This window comes from Tubulanus polymorphus, chromosome 1 (genome assembly GCF_964204645.1).
Source record: "Tubulanus polymorphus chromosome 1, tnTubPoly1.2, whole genome shotgun sequence".
Lineage (NCBI taxonomy): Eukaryota > Metazoa > Nemertea > Palaeonemertea > Tubulaniformes > Tubulanidae > Tubulanus > Tubulanus polymorphus.
In genome coordinates this window covers 380,669-401,691 of record NC_134025.1, presented here as the reverse complement: position 1 = coordinate 401,691, position 21,023 = coordinate 380,669, and the positions used below count along the sequence as shown (strand labels likewise).

Below are 21,023 nucleotides of genomic sequence, written 5' to 3'. Positions count from 1 at the left end.
TCGTGTAGATATCCTGTATAATAGACTTTCCCATTAAACTTTCGCTTGTCCTGTCTTAGGTTCGAGTCACACGTCATGTATTGCATACAACACGCGTCATATTGGTTCCACACGTGATTTTTGCCGCCAAATGTGATTTTTAGTTGCTCAGTTTGCCGCCGCTGCGCTGATGGTTAAATATGACGCGCAGTGACGTCACGTGCATGTGACCTGGTGAGCGGAACTGTGACCAGTGACGTCACGCGTTTTCCTGTCGCTTTCAACCAATCAGCGCCACTCCTCACTACTTCCTCGGTTCAATAGAGTCGAATTAATAAAGAAATCTTTTCGAACTATATCGTAGCAATTTTATTTTTCATTTTAAGTTATATACAGCGTTTAGCCCGGCAGATAAACAAAAACAGTAGTAAGCCTACATATATTATAGGCGTCCACTTTCACTAAGTTAACCCAAATCCCGGTTTTCAAAACTGAGTATCACAACATATGCCCCTAGGGGTTAAACCAAACCTGGGTGACAACCACACCATAATTAGAGCATGGGACAACTTTCAATATGTTGCCAGTAATACCATTTTGGCCCAAGATCTATGAAACATAAGCCGTGGATTTACTTACTAATTTTGCACTCTGTGAAACTGGACCCCTTAACTTTAAACAACAAAGTACCAACATCATCATATGAACATTAAACATTTAATAAGAATCAATAAATTATTCCATGCGTTTGATTTACAATATAAAACTGATTTCATATTGTTTCACACTGGCTCAGATTCTACTGTACAACTGAAATTTCATACAGGATTTGATAGAAAAAACCTGATCATTGATATCTGATATGATGTTAGCACCTTATAGACATACATTCATTTATAATTATTCAATGACTATTATGCAGAATGCTTGCTGAATTCAAGGCGCGCAATGAGTCGACATAAATAGAATATTCATCATTTATCAATATAAATCTCATCTAAATTTAATTCGCGTTGAGGTTTTTCACTTATATCTACATACTTCAGTTAGCCGCCAACAGGAGGCGCTGTGTAAACCTCGATTGAATGAGAAAAGATGTCCTCATATGAACTACATTGTAAAGCTAACAAACAAACGCTTCTAAATACATGCATACTTAACTTAATTAAATCAAGTATTAAATCACAGCATAGAGTTGGGGGCACGTGTCAAAGTTTCACCAGTAATAATGAAATTTGAATGAAGCTTTCAGACCTATTTGAAATGACCCCCGGGGTATATCAATTCTCTATGATCACAGTCAAGAATGTGACATGGTTTAATAGCATAAACCATCACGATTTAAACTATATACAAATATATATTCAAACTGAAAGCATGGCTCATACATCTATAGCCACATAAATACAATACCCTTTAGTGCTTTAAGCCACAAACTGTGTTACCAGTATTCAAACAACATGTTATCATTATTTCTAAACTAAAACTCAGCATTTAAATTACTAAACTATACATTTTGGGAGTGATGAAGTCTGTGACCTTTACATAGATACATGTATATGATTTGGTTTAAGCAGCGAACATTAAAATCATCATTTAAAACACTAATAATATTCTATCACTATTTCTACTGAACACTAATTATAACATACTCTGAAGAAAGTAAATGCAAGCTGATGAATTTAATGAACTGTTTTCTTTTAAACTGCGATTGTCCAATTTATATTGAAACTATTTTTAGTCTATTCAATCAATTAGTACAATGTTCATACAGTAAACCTTGTAGGCCATCTCAGATTCTTCACGAACTCAAGCAAAAAACTAACGTAAATCATTTTCTCATTTCCTCTGATCTTTAACTTATTTTGTCAGTGCTAGTTTATTTGAGTAAGGCAAGGTTTACTGTACCGGTTTATACTTTTAAACACATTTGTTTACCTCTATACAGTGCATAGGTTACCTCTATACAGTGTATAGACTACCTCTATACAGTGTATACCCCTATCTCACTGTATAGCTTAATATTCAAGGACACTTTATTCATTCTAAATACTGGACCCAGTTCCACAGTTGTCAGTTTAAATGATGAGTTACAATTAGTTCATTTTCAATTAATCAACTCTGACTCAAATCTGAACTCACAACTGCGTAACAAGTTCCTGGTGTTTAAGATGCAGATGCTTGAATTACAATATGGATGTAAAATCTAAAATCTAAAATCAATTTATAAACTACTGATTCAACTATTCACAGTAAACTACTGGATCTATCATCTAAATTACTCATCAAACTAATTCAAAAAATCTCTTACAAAAACGTTGAATGTTTATAAGAATTAAGTTGTGGAATGCAATATGGAATAGATGGATGTTGAACTGATGTATAAAATATACACTGGCTGCGATAATCATTGATTCTCATACATTTAGATCTTATAAAAAAACACAAGCTTTATATTCATAAATACAGGCACGAAATATAATATAAAAACATGTAGCTAGCATATTGCATAAACCCACTGGAGGAGTAACTACAGCAGTCAGTGCTGGAGTAGGGGAGATTCTCCAAGAGCCTGACGAATAGACTGGAGGAGTTACTGCAGTCATCGCCGGAGTAGAGGAGATTCTCCAAGAGCCTGACGAATACTCCGACTATAAGTTAGCGGTGATAGTTGAAATCCTTTTGCTGTCATGATGGCTTGGAGACTTTCATCTTCTTTTTGTTGTCTGAAAAATAATTATGAAAAACTTCTAAAAACTTCTAAAGAGTCTAAAATTTTTCCTTGATTTTGTTGAGCTAATAGTTAATTTGATGTTTCAACTATAGATGTGAGGGATGATTAAAGTTTTACCTAAGCCTGTCTTCTTCAAGTAATGCGACGAGGGAGTCCCTTTGTTCGACAACTTCCAAGAGTTCATCAAGGATCTTTTTCTCCTCAGCAATTTGTGACGGCGATTTCTGTTCCTCTGAAAAATTGGATTAAATTCGTAATTAACGTAGGTTTCACTCGGTGCAATAGGAATGAGCTAAGTCAAGTGTGAATCCTTCAACCCAGTGAATATTCCAACACAAGCATTTTAGAAACATGTGATATATACGAGAAGTAACGTTTATACTTGATGTACAAAAAAAACCATGCAAACTGTCGGAAGCTTTTTTTAATATACTGAACTATCGAAATACTATACATAACATCAGTTCTATCAATACACTCAATACACTCTATACTACTATATATTCACAACATCTAATAATAACTGTTAAACACTTGAACCACTAAGAATGAGAGAGAGAGAGAGCGAGAACACGGTATCCAATCAAATATTCACTCATTCGGCTATAAACTGTGTGACAAACATTAATTCAACTCATCGACCAAACCTCTCAAATATATTCGAAATTATCAAACTGTTAATATAAACAGTTCAATAGAAATACGGTTGAAACAAAGTTCAGAATTTGAGAAATTGAGGAGACTGAGAATATTTTTAATTATGTCGAAAACAAGAGACAAGTAATAATTGTATAATATTTGTTTATGATATGATGTTATTATTCACGAAAAGAATGTGGCAAAATTTGATGATGCGAAAGAGGTCCATGCAAGCAACTTTATACATCATACCATCATTAGAATCTGTTTAACCTGACATTGAACTGGAAATTAGGAGAGCAGCACAAAATATTCACATTATTCATCGAGAAATTACTCAAAAATATCCGACGATTGTAATGAATGAATTTTTGGGGTTGGTGACATGAAAAGGTAGAACGAAGCCCTAGTAAGAGAGAGAACCTGAACCGTAAACTATTGAAAACTAAATTCATGAATTCTGATCACAATTAATACAACATTTAAAATATCATCAGAAATGGAATAGAATAGATTATTTTACCTGAAGTTGACATTCTTTCTCTAAGTTGTTGTTCAAGTCGGCCATGACGATCTTCTAACTCTAACTCACGAGCTCTAAACACATAGAATACAAACCAGTTTATATCATACCGACAGTGACTGCATCAAACTGACCTGAGTTTAGAATATATTGAATACTTACTTCACCATTAATTCAGATTCATAACGAACTAACGCATTTTTCTCATGAACCAAATTAAACCATTGTTGCATCAGTTGATTTTCGTTCTTATCATTCTCTGAAAAAAGCAGAAAATACCAAAATTTCACTCGCATGAAGATACCTTTCTAAGGGAGGTGAATTTCTGTCAACCCCTCCTCTTCCTAAACACTCTCCTCCTCATCAACCTCTTCTCAATAAACCCCCTCCTCTCCCTAAACACCCTACTCCTCCTCAACCCCTTCTCAATAAACCCCCTCCTCTCCCTAAACACCCTACTCCTCCTCAACCCCTTCTCAATAAACCCCCTCCTCTCCCTAAACACCCTACTCCTCCTCAACCCCTTCTCAATAAACCCCCTCCTCTCCCTAAACACCCTACTCCTCCTCAACCCCTTCTCAATAAACCCCCTCCTCTCCCTAAACACCCTACTCCTCCTCAACCCCTTCTCAATAAACCCCCTCCTCTCCCTAAACACCCTACTCCTCCTCAACCCCTTCTCAATAAACCCCCTCCTCTCCCTAAACACCCTACTCCTCCTCAACCCCTTCTCAATAAACCCCCTCCTCTCCCTAAACACCCTACTCCTCCTCAACCCCTTCTCAATAAACCCCCTCCTCTCCCTAAACACCCTACTCCTCCTCAACCCCTTCTCAATAAACCCCCTCCTCTCCCTAAACACCCTACTCCTCCTCAACCCCTTCTCAATAAACCCCCTCCTCTCCCTAAACACCCTACTCCTCCTCAACCCCTTCTCAATAAACCCCCTCCTCTCCCTAAACACCCTACTCCTCCTCAACCCCTTCTCAATAAACCCCCTCCTCTCCCTAAACACCCTACTCCTCATCAACCCCCTTCTCAATAAACCCCCTCCTCTCCCTAAACACCCTACTCCTCATCAACCCCCTTCTCAATAAACCCCCTCCTCTCCCTAAACACCCTACTCCTCCTCAACCCCTTCTCAATAAACCCCCTCCTCTCCCTAAACACCCTACTCCTCCTCAACCCCTTCTCAATAAACCCCCTCCTCTCCCTAAACACCCTACTCCTCATCAACCCCCTTCTCAATAAACCCCCTCCTCTCCCTAAACACCCTACTCCTCCTCAACCCCTTCTCAATAAACCCCCTCCTCTCCCTAAACACCCTACTCCTCCTCAACCCCTTCTCAATAAACCCCCTCCTCTCCCTAAACACCCTACTCCTCCTCAACCCCTTCTCAATAAACCCCCTCCCCTCCCTAAACACCCTACTCCTCCTCAACCCCTTCTCAATAAACCCCCTCCTCTCCCTAAACACCCTACTCCTCATCAACCCCCTTCTCAATAAACCCCCTCCTCTCCCTAAACACCCTACTCCTCCTCAACCCCTTCTCAATAAACCCCCTCCTCTCCCTAAACACCCTACTCCTCCTCAACCCCTTCTCAATAAACCCCCTCCTCTCCCTAAACACCCTACTCCTCCTCAACCCCTTCTCAATAAACCCCCTCCCCTCCCTAAACACCCTACTCCTCCTCAACCCCTTCTCAATAAACCCCCTCCTCTCCCTAAACACCCTACTCCTCCTCAACCCCTTCTCAATAAACCCCCTCCTCTCCCTAAACACCCTACTCCTCATCAACCCCCTTCTCAATAAACCCCCTCCTCTCCCTAAACACCCTACTCCTCCTCAACCCCTTCTCAATAAACCCCCTCCTCTCCCTAAACACCCTACTCCTCCTCAACCCCTTCTCAATAAACCCCCTCCTCTCCCTAAACACCCTACTCCTCATCAACCCCCTTCTCAATAAACCCCCTTCTCTTCCTAAACACCCTACTCCTCATCAACCCCCTTCTCAATAAACCCCCTCCTCTCCCTAAACACCCTACTCCTCATCAACCCCCTTCTCAATAAACCCCCTTCTCTTCCTTAATCCCTTTATTGCAAACGTACACAATCTTAAGCATCATTTACTAATAAACAGTTATAGCTCACTGTAGGATAAAGCATGATTACATTGATTATCAGTGTCAAGTTAGATGCTGTTGTTCAAAGGCTGTTGTCCTGTTATTATCCCATAAGTTCAGTCTCTGATTGATATTAAGTAAGATAAACAATAAGGAAGAAGTTGTTAATAATTGTACTCCTCTCCCCTCACATTACAAACACTATCATATTGTATGTTTTTATACCTGTTCCTTCTCCTCGTAATGATTTCTCCACTATAACACCTTGTTCTTCTAATTCTTTTTGTTTCACCTCTATTTCCTGCATGTGTCGTTGTATTTCCTGAGCCATACGCAATCGTCTCAATTCTTTTTGTCGTTGTTGTTTTCGAGCTGCTCTCGCTGAACGCTTCGCCTGTCAAAATAATTAAACATCGTCAAACAACGGTCAGTTACACACGCTTAGATTCAAAACGAGTCATTTTGGTTCTAAATCCAATCGAACAACTTATGATCGGTCTCAGGATTTAAGACCATTCACAGTCTCTAGTCACCGCTGTATAGCTGATCCTGGGTGAAAATTCTCAAGTGAAATGAAACTCAATTTGAAACAAACCTGAACAGAAATTCTATCTAAACTCATTCTACTCATTGTAGATCCTCGTTCACTTTCACTGTCCGATATTTCTTCATCTATAAATAAAGAATTAAAACAACGAATCAGAGAACATCAAAACAAACAAACAGCTCATACTACACTGATACTGACCTATAGGAGCAGCTGCGGCAGCTGATGACAATATCTGCGGTCTCGGTTGTTTTTCTTTACGTTCCCCGAGATTCAATAATTTCATTTGCTCCAATAAATTTCCCTCGATATCTTGTTGTTTATTCTTTTTCTTATCTTTAGATTTCGGAGTTTTACGTTTGATTTTTGGGGTCGGAGTTTGTTCTTCTTCTTTCTTATTTTTCTTGTCTTTTTTGTTTTTATCCGGTGTTTTTGGAGAAGGCAGTAACATTGCTAATAAAGATTTACGTTTCTCTTTTTTACACTCTTTCTCCTCCCTTTGTGGTGAGGGTTTCACATCTCTCCGAGGTAACGATCTTGTATCTCTCTGAGGCGAGGGTTTCACTGCCTCTCTCTGTGGTGACGGTCCAGGTGAGGGTCTCTCCACACGAGGTGGTGAGGGTCTCTTATCCGGTTGTTCATCTTGTTTTCGATGATTTTTTTTCGGTGACAATTTTTCTAGAGATTTCGTCAATTTTTCAAGTGATTTTGATTTTTTCAATTTTGTCGGTGAATATTTGCGATGTCTCATGACGACTGCAGGTTCAGATTGTTGCTGCTGCTGTATCTTTTGCGGTGCAGCTGCTGCTGCTGCTGCAGGTACCGGTGCTACATCAATAGGTCTCTCATTATAAACATCAATAGGTCTTTCGTTATAAGATTCAACAGGTTTTTCCGGTGATGGAACATTCAGATCTGAATCATCATCGAACTCGGCTAAGAAGCTGTTTCTGTGATCGGGATCAGATTTAATCAGTCCGACTCGTTTGTTCACTAGATTACTGTCTGATCTTTTATTAGATTCTGTTTTAGCACCAATATTTACTTCCTGTGATGACGACGCCTTACTGACGGTAACAATCGGTTTACAATCGGGCGTATCCATAGTAACACGGGATTTATCCGAATCCGTAGTATCCATAGCAACAATGGATTTATTAGATTCTGAAATATCCATAGCAACAACAGACCGAGTAGCATCGCGTTTATCAATAGCAACAGTTGACTTATCGGATACAATTTTGCGATGAATGTTTTTAGCACCAGTTTGAGCGGAATCAACAATGAACGATTTACCGTCTGATACCGGTGTACACGGTAACGACCTCGACCCGCTACTCGGTTGTCTCGGTAACGAGGGTTTTTCCGGTGAGGTCGATTCAATCGTAGATTCGTTATTTAAGAATAGTATTTTTCTCGTATTGTCCTCTGATGGTAATAACGGTGATGATTGTTGTCGTTTGAATGTAGATTGTCTGTTCTGCGCGGTCGTGTTTGGACTCATCGAAGGAGACGATAGTTTACGTGTTATAGGAGAATGTATTATACCGAGTTGTTCGTCCGTTTTCTGACGCGCTTTCTCTCGCGCCGCAGCCCGTAATTTCTCTCGTTCCGTTAAACTGTTCTCATCGTCGTCCTGAATCGGAGTAGATTCCTGAATCGGAGTAGATTCCTGAATCGGAGCACCTAGATTCCTCGGTCTCGGTGGTTTAATAGATGTAACCGGCGTTGAGAATAATTCGCTGGTAGCCGATGAATTCAAACTATCGAATGTTATATTCGGTTTAATGATTCTCTTTCTGCCAGTTTCTACTTCGTATTTACCTTCGGGTAGCGTTGTCGTCATAGCGACGTCGGTTTCCTGATCGGGTGATTTTAATAAACTCTCATCGACCGGTATTTTAGTTTTCGGTTTATTATTTCCGCCCATTAATATTTTTAAAGCGTCGTTCAAATCGTTTGCTCCTGATTTTTTCGGTTTATTTTGTTCGGTTGTTGGTTTTTTGATGTTCACGATTGAGTAATCTTTATATGATTGACTTCGACGTTTTTCCATTTCGTAACGCGGAGTTGAACCTCGATATACCGGCGATACGCTGATATTAGCCGGACGAGTCGCCGGACTGATTAACGGAATCAATGGCATAGCTTTATCCGGACTAACGACTGGAGTTTTATCGCGATCAGGACTTTTCCGAAGTGGTGATTTTTTCAGATTTCTGATTGGGGATAATCTCTTTGATGGTGATCTCATATTAGAAATGCGTGGTTTTCTATGAGGTGATCTGTGAGGTGACCTGTGAGGTGACCGATGAGGTGACACAACCGGGGTTACATCTGAATCTGGTTTAGTCGGTGTTGTTTTATTGTTATTAGTCTCTGTAATACTGCTATCAGGCGTTTCATATAAACTACTATTATTTATATCTACACTATGATTATTGATCACTTGCGATTCATCCTCGATGCTACTGATCACTTGCGATTGATCCTGGATTCTATTGATCACTTGCGATTCATCCTGGATTCTATTGATCACTTGCGATTCATCCTCGATGCTACTGATCACTTGCGATTCATCCTGGATTCTATTGATCACTTGTGACTCATCCTGGATTCTATTGATCACTTGCGATTCATCCTGGATTCTATTGATCACTTGCGATTCATCCTGGATGCTATCAATCACTTGCGATTCATCCTGGATTCTATTGATCACCGATGATTCTTGCTGGTTCCGGATAACTAATAACATTGTATCATCATGCTTAAACTTTTCATTCTTTTTAACTTCCATTGATAAAGAAACATCATCCTCAATGTTTATAGATTCATCTTGATTCACAAGAGATGAATCTACGGGAATATCCAATGAATCTACACTAAATTCCGATGACTCTACACGAATATTAGATGAATCCACGCAAATATTAGATGAATCCTCGCGAATATCAGATGAACTCACGCAAATATCAGATGAACCCATAGGAATATCAGATGAATCCATAGGAATATCAGATGAACCCATAGGAATATCAGATGAATCTACGCAAATATCAGATGAACCTACGCAAATATTAGATGAATCCTCAGGAATATCAGATGAATCCACAGGAATATCAGATGAATCTACAGTTACATCCAATGAATCGTCACAAATACTTTGATTATTAGCGATTATTGACATTGTATCGTCATGTTCATATATCTGATTTACTGCTACTTCCATGACTAATGAAATAGATGAACCAGTCTGTGAACCAGATTCCGAAGGAGTTGAGATTGTAAAACTCGATTCCGAATCTCTCTGATTCCGTTTTTTATCGCGAACCGTAACGAATCGTTCGTCTAAATTTATATCCAAACTATCGTTTATTTCCGATTTGAATTGCGGTCGTCGGTGGTTACTAACTGATTCGATTGTTCGATCGTTTTCAGGTAAATTGGCGGCGACGAGGGTATCTAAATCATCCGTCTGTTCGGTTTCTGAATCTTTACAAACATCGATCTCATCTCCGACGAGATTACTCATCTCAGTCATCGCCGTCGTAATCGCTTCTTTCATCTCCGTATCGTTACCCGCGGCAACTGATTCGATCTCCTCCATCACTTCGTGTTTCGGTGACGTCAAATCATCCGCTACAATTTCAGCCAAACCTTCGCTAATTACTGAAACAAACAAACCAAAATATTCATTTTATGATTAATGGAGGAAAATTGAGGGTAAAACATAATAAAGTAATATTAACCATTTTCATCACTCTCAGTTTCTTCCTCATTTGTTTCCTCTAAGCCTTCCTCTAATCCTTCAGCTAACTCTTCAAACTGTTTTTCAAGTTCACTGTGATCTACATATTTGTCCTCTTCACTCTTATCCTCTATTTCCTCTGTGTCCTCAACCTAGAATTCCAAGCACAGATAAACATGAATTGTTTGTATATTGAACTCAGTTTCGAATAAGACTTAATTTTTACCTGATTTTCTGGTTGTTCAGGTTCATTCTCTACCTCAGGTTCGGGTTCCTCCTCAGGTTCGGGCTCTTTCTCAGGCTCTAGTTCTCGCTCAGGTTCTGGTTCTTTCTCAGGTTCTGGTTCTGGTTCTGGTTCTGGTTCTTTCTCTGGCTCAGGTTCTGGTTCTGGTTCTGGCTCTTTCTCCGGAGCGAGTTTATTTCGACGGAAGAAGTCCCACGGATCGATACGAACTGGTTGAGCCATCTGCGTAAAAAACTGTTCCTTCGCTAAACCTAACATCCTCGGAGTGTGATATTTATCATCATTACTTATATCAACAACTTCAACAACATCTCTCTTTACTTCCATCTCTTCTTCTTCCTCTTCATCTTCCTCTGGTTCTCCTCCTGTTAAGAATAAAAACATTTTTTTTAAATAATCGGAAATTCTTGTTTCACGCGCAATAAAAAGCTTCAATTCAAACACGTCACACGTGGTGGAATTTTGAAATTTGTAATGACTCCACTGACCTTCAGTTTCTGTCTCCTCATCACATGTTTCCGTGGTATCCGATTCTTCTGTCTCCTCCTCATCCTCCTGCTCCTGTAGCTCTCCATCAATATCTTCAGTCTTTTTCACATCTGTTTTATTTTTCTGTTTTAGTTTTTCGGCTATTTTACAAGCTTGTTCCCAAGTCATAGGAACCTCTTCATCATCCTCTAAACTAGACACTTCTATATCAGACTCTTCATCATCATCTTCGCTGCTACTCCTATCAAGAATTGATAAATCAAATTTAGGCAAAATACCAAAACTGTAAGAAATGATTTTCATTGAAAGACCTTCAAAATGATGATATATAATTTCTTGTGACAGATGCGACATGCATCCATTTGAAGTTGACCAGGTAGGAAGAGTCAGATTTGCAAAAACCCAGGTGAAAGTTTTGGATGCAGTTCCAAATATATCAAATTACATGTAGGATTTTTATTTTAAGAAGACTCTTGTTAACTTCAGTTATCAACTCTAAATGGTTAAAACAGCTGAAAATATAACAGAAAATAACAGGCTGCAGTTCCATAGTTCCACATGAGTGTTTCGGTTATGATTTGAATTAAGTTAAAGCATAGAAAATGAACTTTAATTCTAATTCAAGAGTTTAAACTTCACGGAGAAATGTGGAACCAAGATGTGAATCATAGCCAGTAACACCAGTAAACTAAACTATGCTTCTGCAAATTGATGATGTAATGAATGAAATAATACATTGATCTTAAACTGAAGCTCGAAATCTTGGCTAAAAACAAAAAGCAACAAACGCAAAACAAGACAAGAGAGTGAGAGAGCAGACGGACGTATTGAATGATTGTTACCCGAGAAACGCCATTATTTCCTGTTCTGAGAGAGCAGTAATATCACTATCACCACTACTACTGAAAATACATACATATACACTATACCCTACATTCTGCTCATCGCGTTGGAGGGAGGGAAGGGGGCGCATAGGGGTTTATTTATCTACCTTCCAATTTCCCCTTAAAATCTGGTCTCCAGTTAGTTATCCCACTTCCTCCAATGGTTATCTAGCTGTTGTTTGATTAGATCATCTGCCATTCATCTCGATGCTGCCACCGTGTTAATTAGTTACCTAATCTTTTATAATCGGAAGGGCTGGCTTATACCAACAGCTAATATTGACAGTTTAAGTGTGGTTTGTGAAAATATCTGGACATGAAACTAAATCACAGAAAGGTAACTGACTACCCCTGTGTAAGTCAAGTATCCCTGGTAGATTCAGACTAACTACACTTATAAATAATTCAATAATAATAACTTACTCTTCCTCCTCAGTGTCCTCTTCTTCGGAGTCATATTCATCATCGTCATCGTCATCGTCATCGTCGCTTTCATCTTCATCAAAATCGACACTACTCAATGATCGATGTAGATTATGTTCTATAGTGATCTCCTCAGGATATTCCTGTGATTCTTCTTCTGTGCTGTTCTCAAATTCAACTCTCTCCGGAGTCGCTAATATACTGACAATAGGTGGTGTTAGTGGTACTGCGGCAGATGCTGCAGCTACTATTCCTTCAGCTGTAATGAAAATATCTACAATAAATCCTGTTCTCCATAGTAATCCTAGCAGTCAGTTCAAATGACCAGTGACATCACAGTCACTCAGCACTAGCAACTAACCCTAACCCTAGGTCAGCTGACCGGTGACATCACAGTCACTCAGTACTAACAACTAACCCTAACCCTAGGTCAGCTGACCGGTGACATCACGGTCACTCAGTACTAACAACTAACCCTAACCCTAGGTCAGCTGACCGGTGACATCACAGCCACTCAGTACTAGCATCTAACCCTAACCCTAGGTCAGCTGACCGGTGACATCACAGCCACTCAGTACTAGCATCTAACCCTAACCCTAGGTGACAACAGTGATAACAGCCAATCACAGCCTAAATCCTAGGTCAACTGACCTGAAGTTGTCAAGGCAACTCAGTTGGCAGAGTGCCATACATTCATAGTAAACAAACTTACATTTCAAGAATCTACTTTGAGATAACATTGGTAGAGGAGGTCTGGGTGGAGGTACATCATCTTCTTCCTGTATCATCTGTGACTGAAATACAAATACAACCTCATAATAGAATATAGTCACATTACACGACAGTGTGAAACACAAGAGTTAAACTCACTTCAAAATCAACATTATCAAACGATATTCTTTGTCTTCGAACTCTCTTTTTGAATCCCATGTGTTGAATACAATAGAATTTAGCTGAAACAGAGAATAGTTGATTAAAACCAAGTATATTTACGCCTTATTTGATTAAGTCTTAGAGAGTTCGTCCATAAAAACATCTCTCCAGTAAACAGCATATATACATATATATTTTAGATACAGTATCTGCCAGGTAGTATTTGTAAATGGTTGTTAATTGAGTGCTAATTTTACCTTCTCCAGATGGAGTTCTGTCAAATGCATAATTTCCTAAACGTAACGTAGTGGAACAATAATCACATTTCAGACACCCGCGATGGAAGAATAATCCTTCAGCGCTCAAACGCTCCATTAGATACACCCTCTTCTCGCAGAAATAACAAAACTGACTTCCGGATCCTGTGTTTATCATATCGTTTAACATCGTAGCCTGTTGAATAGAAAACAACATCATTGAATACACCTGAAACTGAGAGGGAGACAGAGAGAGAGAGGAACCCAGAACCGATACTAATGATACGTCTGAGATACTGAAAAGTTCATAATATATGTACGTTTATTGAAATTAGAGGAGTCCCACCAAACATGCATTGGATGTATTTCTAAAGAAGTTTTCTAGAGAATTGCAATGAACCAAACAGATAAAGAACAGTTAGAATAAATACATCAAACAGTGAATACTGTAATAAGAGCTATAACCCTTGAGAGAGAGATTGACAGAGAGAGAGACAGGTACAGTAGGCTCCGCTCAAGTCGTATCTTTTTGGACTGGACAAAATTTGTCCGACTTAAAGTGATTTCAGAGTTTCAACTAACATCTGAGTTAAGTATTTATCTCTTGACAGTTACATCTAACTAAAACGGTTATCTCTGAGTAAAACTATGATCTCTGTGAGTTAAACAGTTGTATCTAACTAAAACAGTTATCTCTGAGTTAATCAGTTATCTCTGAGTTAAACATTTATCTCTGAGTTAAACAGTTATCTCTGAATTAAATGGCTATCTCTGAGTTAATCAGTTATCTCTGAGTTAAACATTTATCTCTGAGTTAAACAGTTATCTCTGAGTTAAACATTTATCTCTGAGTTAAACAGTTATCTCTGAATTAAATGGCTATCTCTGAGTTAATCAGTTATCTCTGAGTTAATCAGTTATCTCTGAGTTAAACATTTATCTCTGAATTAAACAGTTATCTCTGAATTAAATGGTTATCTCTGAGTTAATCAGTTATCTCTGAGTTAAACAGTTATCTCTGAGTTAAACAGTTATCTCTGAGTTAATCAGTTATCTCTGAGTTAAACATTTATCTCTGAGTTAAACAGTTATCTCTGAATTGAATGAGTAAAGCTTTTATCTTTTTGAGTTGAGCGGAGTCTAATTTAGTAACAAAATGAATACACAATGATTAACAACCAACGATTACTTTTTCTTCCCGTTTCGTAGCTATTTGTTTATACAACTGAAAATGAAAATCCAATCATTTTAATCGAAACCGATCTCATCAAATCTTTTTAATATTCAGTTGATTTTAAATATTTGAATATTTACCGATTGTTTTTTCGACGGAATCAAATTCTTCTCAATCGGTTTTTCTTCTTTTTTCGTCGGAAATAATTTCGTCGCTAAGTTACTGACTTTATTGTTGCCTCTGGGTCCGATTTCGTAAACTCCCGGAGGTAGGTCGAGGTGTTTTTGCGCCGCTTCCATCGTTTCATCCATACGAGATAAATTTGATAACTGCACCGATCGACCCGGCTGAAGGACAAGAAATATCAGAATTTAAAAAAAAACTCTAATGAGTAAATGTTTGATTAATTGCGTTATTGATAAAACTTACCATTTCTGGTAAACCGACTTTTTGTCTTTTCGCTAAACTTCCACCAAACGTCATCATCGGTTTATTCTTCATGTTAACCGGTCTTAAACCGCTCTGATCGTCCGGTTCTTCGAGGTTCTCCTGAGAAAATCAATAAAACAGACTCGATACATTTCAGAAAATATTTGATGGAAACCTCACCCGTCCATGTTGAAATGAAAGAATGTAAAATATAGTCATAAATGTTTCCTTGAAGATGATTATTAGGATAAAGTTGAAATAACGGATAAAATATAAGCTAAGGAAATATTTCAGACTCTATTTATCTTTATTGCAGGATTCTGTGAGTAGCTTTACCTTTTTATGTCTGTGTAATCTATGACTTAGTCTGTTTAATAATGAGCGTCTTTGTGAAGGGGAATGAGGCATTCTCATCACCGGTCCATCTTCAGGTGATAAACTTTCAATACTCTTAGAATCCATTAGTTCTAGAAATAAAATACAACACTAAATCAGAATAACACTAAAGCTTCATACTTATTCAAACGTGCAGACTTTATAAATATTGAAATATGAAGCAGACATCAGAAATCTGATGTCTGAACCCCCCTTCCTCACACTATCTGCTACCTGTAACCTGCACCCCTCGACAATCTGCATTTGATAGTTCGGACTAACTGATTTATCTGAACTGTTGAATTAGTTATTGGACATTGATGATACCTTTATAAGGACTGTCAGTTTTAAAAGTTTCATGAACTTGCGATAGATAAGACCACATAGTCAGACGATCAGGAATATCACATAGTACCATTTCCTCTCCGGTCATTATTGGACTGATTTCAAATTCCTTCTCCAAAATATCAAATGCCTGAAAAATAATTAATCAGCATCAATTCAATGATCACATGAACTACAAACAACACGACCCGGTTTTATAGACCGGGTATGAAAGTAACCCCCGGTAATAAAACATCAACCCAGACTACCAATGAGAGTCCATGATAATAACTGAGGAGTTTTAAATTGTTGCTGGGGGTTTATTTTGCTCATGTATCAAACTCAATGCAGATGAATGGAAGTTTAAATACCTTTTGATTATTTTCAGCGATTCTATCGGCGGAAAGTGTTGAAATATCACTGGAAAATATGATGTAAGAATAAGAATTCATTAACTACAGGTTTATACAATTCAATCCCAGAAATTCTAAATTGAATCAAAATTTGAAGAGATTCATATCGTCATAATAACAAGTATTCAATTTATCTGGTCTAATTACATGTGTATTTTGCGGATTAGGTGCCACGAACCATTGTCTCAGACAGAAATACATCAACTTTTTAAAACTTCCTCAAAACTTAGCCCAAACTTCAAGTTTCAAGGAGTTTTAGAGTAACTTTTTCAAATTTAGAGCAGATCTAAGGCGCTTGCAAATTTTCTTCATTTTCGAGGTTTCAAGGAGTCACGAGAATCTCGGATAAATTCAGCTACAAATGAAGTATATATATATCTGAAATATAACTTACATAAGATCAGGTCTGAAGTGATGAATCAACGCACATAAACCGACTCCGTTTTTCCAAGACGTCGATAAATCTTCGATTTTAACGATATTTTTATATTCGTTTAAAGTACGTTTGAACCATCTGAGTAGGCGGTCGTAATCTCGTACAAATTCTCCGCTCTGTCGACGTTTTAAAGGTATTTCTATAATATCATCGATCGTCTCTCGATCTGTGTCGTATAAATTACGAACTTGTATCGGTTTGAAAAATCCTTTATTCAACGTCGGATATCTACAAAATATTATTCAATATTATTTTGAGTTACTGTAAGGATTGGATAGGGTTGGAGGGGAGGATAGGGAGGGAGGGGAAGAGGGAGGGAAGGAGGGAGGGGAGGAGGGAGGGAGGGGAAGAGGGAGGGAAGGAGGGCGGGGGAGGGAAGGAGGGCGGGGAAGGGAGGATATATTCAGTAATAGTTGCCAGGTGGAGTCAGATTTTAGGTTAGGTTTAACCTCGCCTAAACTAAAAATTTTGACAAACTGATCAAATTTCACCGATCTTTTTATCGGACTTTACTTCAGCTCAGACTAATCAGTCCACTGGTCACAGTTTGTATGAGTTAACAGTGCCGGTATGTATAATTACCTCGTCTGGGGATCCAATGAATGTTGAGAGAAAACTTTATTGATATTTTCAGGAGTTGTTTGCGATAAAAGTTGATAAACGCTTTCACGTTCGGCTAAAACTTCTAGAGGAGTCATCGTCCCGGCAGCGAAACATTGTATCGCCCACGCGGCATCCTGAGCCCCGAGGAATCCACGGGCACAACCGGAGCCCGTCGGCCAAAACGGCTGAAATTCAATCATTAAACGTTTTATGAATTAAAGAACTTAAGAACCAGGGCCCAGTTCCATAGTCATGGCTTAGACTTAAGACCAATTTAAGACCATCTTAGTTCTATAACCAATTTTACAACTTAAGACCAGTCTTAAAATTCAAGACCATTTTTGGACTTAAGTCTTAACCGAGGAACCAGCCCCAGGGCTCAGTTCCATAGTCATGGCTTAGACTTAAGACCAATTTAAGACCATCTTAGTTCTATAACCAATTTTACAACTTAAAGACCATTCTTGAAATTTAAGACCATTTTTGGACTTAAGTCTCAACTGAGGAACCGGCCCCAGGGCTCAGTTTCACAGTGAGTTGAGAGTTGAACATAACCCAGGGACAGGGATAACCGGTGGATAAATACCATAGTAACAATGGACTTTTAATCTTAACTAGGTCAACTATCCAGTGGTTAACTCTAAACAACATTTGAGCAACTGCAGCCCCAGAACCGTAGAAATGAATTCTGATATACAGTTGTTGTGTTAGTTTAACTGAGCTGATTAATAATAATAATCTCTACCTCTAATAAACTATCGCCGACGAGACACGTTAATAGTTTATGATTTCTACGTTCTATAATTCTGGATGCGTTTATCGCGGCGAACATCGACGTAAAATCAAACATAGCTAAATCTGCCTGATTGTAATGATTGTGAGCGAATTCTAAAAGTGGTAGCTGTTTCTTAGTCGAAACATCGGCAGCTTCTTTAGCGTAATTTCTCAAAGCTTCCTGATTGACGTTATCACGAGATAGTAACATAGCCGTATCTGGGTAATCCTGAAATAAAACATCGAATAAAACTATTACAATTAATTTCTGTCACCAGTCACTGATCACTGGTCAGATTAGTAAAACAAATCCCCTTGAAATGTTCATTCTGGCAGTAGTACAAGAAATCTAACCATTTCATGTCAGGTTTTAAGCTACGCCTTTGTTTTACAGAAATAACCATTTTCAGATTCTTCAACATCGAGCGCAAAGTCTTTGTTCATTCGAAATATTGATAATCTTATGTAATCCCTCCAGGTCCACAAACCCCTAATCATTCGGTTAAACTTACATTCAGAAGAACTCCTTTATAAAGAAGACTTTGTTTTTTAGCCGTCATCACAAAATAATGAGTTTCATCTTTGTAATAGACAATGTTTTCTAGATCGATTCCAGTTTCTTCTTTTAGATCCTGGAAGAATTTCTGATTGAATATAAACGCTACTCCGCTGATCTCTTCTACCTGAGCTTCTTCCGTCGAGTGAAAGTTGATGAAATTTGCGGTGATCGCTATCGCTAATTTACCGCGAAATTCTTTTCTTTTGAATCCTAGAAAACGAACAATGATCACATTTCTAAGTTTATCATTCAGGGCCCAGTTTCACGAAAAGGATTAAGGCCTAAATCGATTTCAGATAAACTGAATTAATGAAGAAATTAAATCAATTTAAGAGTTAAACCTTTTTGTGAAACTGGGCCATGACAGTTTGAAATTTATATAAATCTCATCTTCAGAGAAACAGAAATGCATTTATTTTCTTTTTAGCAATATTACCTAAAATAAGTTGTCTGAATTTTTCAATTCAAATTTGCATTTCAAATTCAATTTCTAAGTGTAAGATGTCATTTGGATAAACATAATCATAAAAATTAAATCTACAAATATTTCTTACCGTCGAGAGTATTACGTTTTCCATCGGCGCCGATCAATACATCAAACTCAAATTCAGAGAGTGGATGATCAGCAGGTGTAACGTTAGCCTTCCATCCTATACCTACAGTACAATCATGATCAGTATGAAATTATATATCGTTTGAAAGAAAACCAGGAGTGAAATTGATTCTTCAAAATATGAATTTTCTAAATTGTGTAAGAAAAGGCATGAAACTGTAGCCTTGGCTTTTGCAATTTCCATATTTTTCACTCAGAAATTTCAACTCAGTTTTTAAGATTTTTCTACTATTTTTCACGTCAATCTCGCCCCTAATAATAGGCTGAATAAATAAATACCTTCGGATTGATCTTCAGGAGGAGCAATTAAACCTTCAAAACCGACATTAATTTGAACATCGACACCGAAAACTAGCGCAGCTTTTAACAGCATACACTGTAACTGACGAATACCTGTTCGCATAAATACATCATAATTAACATATATTATCATTAATTACAACAATTAAGTGAAATTAATTAATTAATGAAATAAGTATCTCACTTACTGATATGATCGATGGCACCAGCGCAGAATTTTCCGTAGAATTTTTTTCCGCCGAGACTTTTTAGATCGTAAATTACGTGAGGCCAGAGATGAAGAACGTTATTTCTAGAGAATCGATCTCGTTTTTCTACGACGACAGTTCGAGCTCCGAGTAACGCAGCTTCGATAGCAGCTCGTAATCCGCATGGTCCGGCGCCTATTATAAACACCTACAACATACAACATACAATATACAACATACAACACTGAATCACTGGTGTTTGCTTCTGTTTTATTGAAGATCACACATTTGCTGAAATATCTGCATATAATTGCTGAAGTTTATTTTCTATTGACGACTGAGGCAAAATCATAAAACCGTTAGAAATTAAAAACTTGGGGCAGCTACAGCTGATACTATGTGTCAGCATAAGAGATGGACTATGCATAAGTGCAAGACAGACTTTTTGTAAGTACAAGATGGACTGTGTGTAAGTGCGACAGGAACTATGGATCTCTTACCCTTGTATTGTTACAAGCTGTGCCTTTCTTGTATTCTTTCTGATTAGCTTTCTTATCGAGTTTAGCCCAGAGAGATTGTGCTTTCCACGTGGTTAATTTCGAGCGTAGTTTCCAGTAAAAGTTCTGTTCACTTGTTCGTAGATCGTAGTGATCGCACAACTGATGAAATGTATGAACTATTCCTCTCAGAGTATTAGCATTCATAAACTGATCAAATAAAGGAACTCTTTTCTGTTGCTGTTCATTGTTATCTTTGAAACCCATGATTGATTCTATCCTCGGTTGATACCAGTATCTGATCTCTATAATCTCATTTCTCTAGTTTACCAGCTGAGGACTCATCAGCGCACATAGTCTGTCAGTCAGGCAGGGAGGGGCAGCTGAAATAGAATCCATCAAAATCACATGATCTAGTTCAAATGTTTCCATTCAATTCTGGGCCTGAGATAGAAAAAAGTTCTTAAAAAATTCTTCCATCAGACTCATCATCAGATCAGTCACTTCGTTTCCAGTATAGACATAGTATCTCTGTTTTTTTTTAGTCAGACACAGTCATCGGATTTATTACAGATAAACCTACGGCGAGGAAACGACTCAGTTTTATCTCAATGAACAGCTGAATTTAATCAAACCCAGCCCTTTATTCAAATATGATTCAAAGCCTACCTCTTTATCTGTTTATTCGGAAATTCATTATACAATATTATTAGATATAGTCAGCCATTTTGCGGAAGTAATTAATTAAACACCGTCAGGTGCTGCCACCATTACAAATAAAACTCGGATACGGATTTTGAATTGAGTAAAACTGGGATACAGTTATTTACCGGTACATGGACTTAGGAAGATAGATTCATACCTCAGACAAAT

General features: G+C 38.0%; 1 protein-coding gene across 1 annotated transcript; it reads right to left on the bottom strand.

Annotated features, from left to right (window-relative positions):
* Window positions 1–341: 341 nt before the first annotated feature.
* LOC141900399 (uncharacterized) lies at window positions 342–20,876 on the bottom strand. The gene is made up of 30 exons (XM_074787285.1): window positions 20,820–20,876; window positions 20,154–20,533; window positions 19,654–19,861; window positions 19,445–19,558; window positions 19,107–19,208; window positions 18,506–18,762; window positions 17,965–18,222; window positions 17,199–17,404; window positions 16,575–16,844; window positions 16,139–16,187; window positions 15,771–15,918; window positions 15,405–15,535; window positions 15,069–15,188; window positions 14,780–14,986; window positions 14,655–14,690; window positions 13,466–13,661; window positions 13,206–13,288; window positions 13,048–13,129; window positions 12,336–12,594; window positions 11,871–11,927; window positions 11,028–11,269; window positions 10,522–10,904; window positions 10,297–10,447; window positions 6,749–10,216; window positions 6,596–6,672; window positions 6,226–6,394; window positions 4,038–4,134; window positions 3,876–3,949; window positions 2,831–2,945; window positions 342–2,705 (listed from the first exon to the last, which is right to left on the bottom strand). The coding sequence occupies exons 2-30, from the start codon at window positions 20,415–20,417 to the stop codon at window positions 2,582–2,584; spliced, it is 7,947 nt and encodes a 2,648-aa protein (XP_074643386.1). The 5' UTR covers window positions 20,418–20,533; window positions 20,820–20,876; the 3' UTR covers window positions 342–2,581.
* Window positions 20,877–21,023: the final 147 nt, after the last annotated feature.

What these genes read in the sequence shown, in the direction of transcription:
- LOC141900399 (XM_074787285.1), bottom strand. Translation starts at nt 20,417, where the DNA reads ATGGGTTTCAAAGATAACAATGAACAGCAACAGAAAAGAGTTCCTTTA. An exon ending in GAAATAATGGCGTTTCTCGG is followed by an intron (nt 11,270 to 11,870) that starts GTAACAATCATT and finishes AATTCTTGATAG; the next exon opens with GAGTAGCAGCGAAGATGATG. An exon ending in TGCCGCAGCTGCTCCTATAG is followed by an intron (nt 6,673 to 6,748) that starts GTCAGTATCAGT and finishes CTTTATTTATAG; the next exon opens with ATGAAGAAATATCGGACAGT.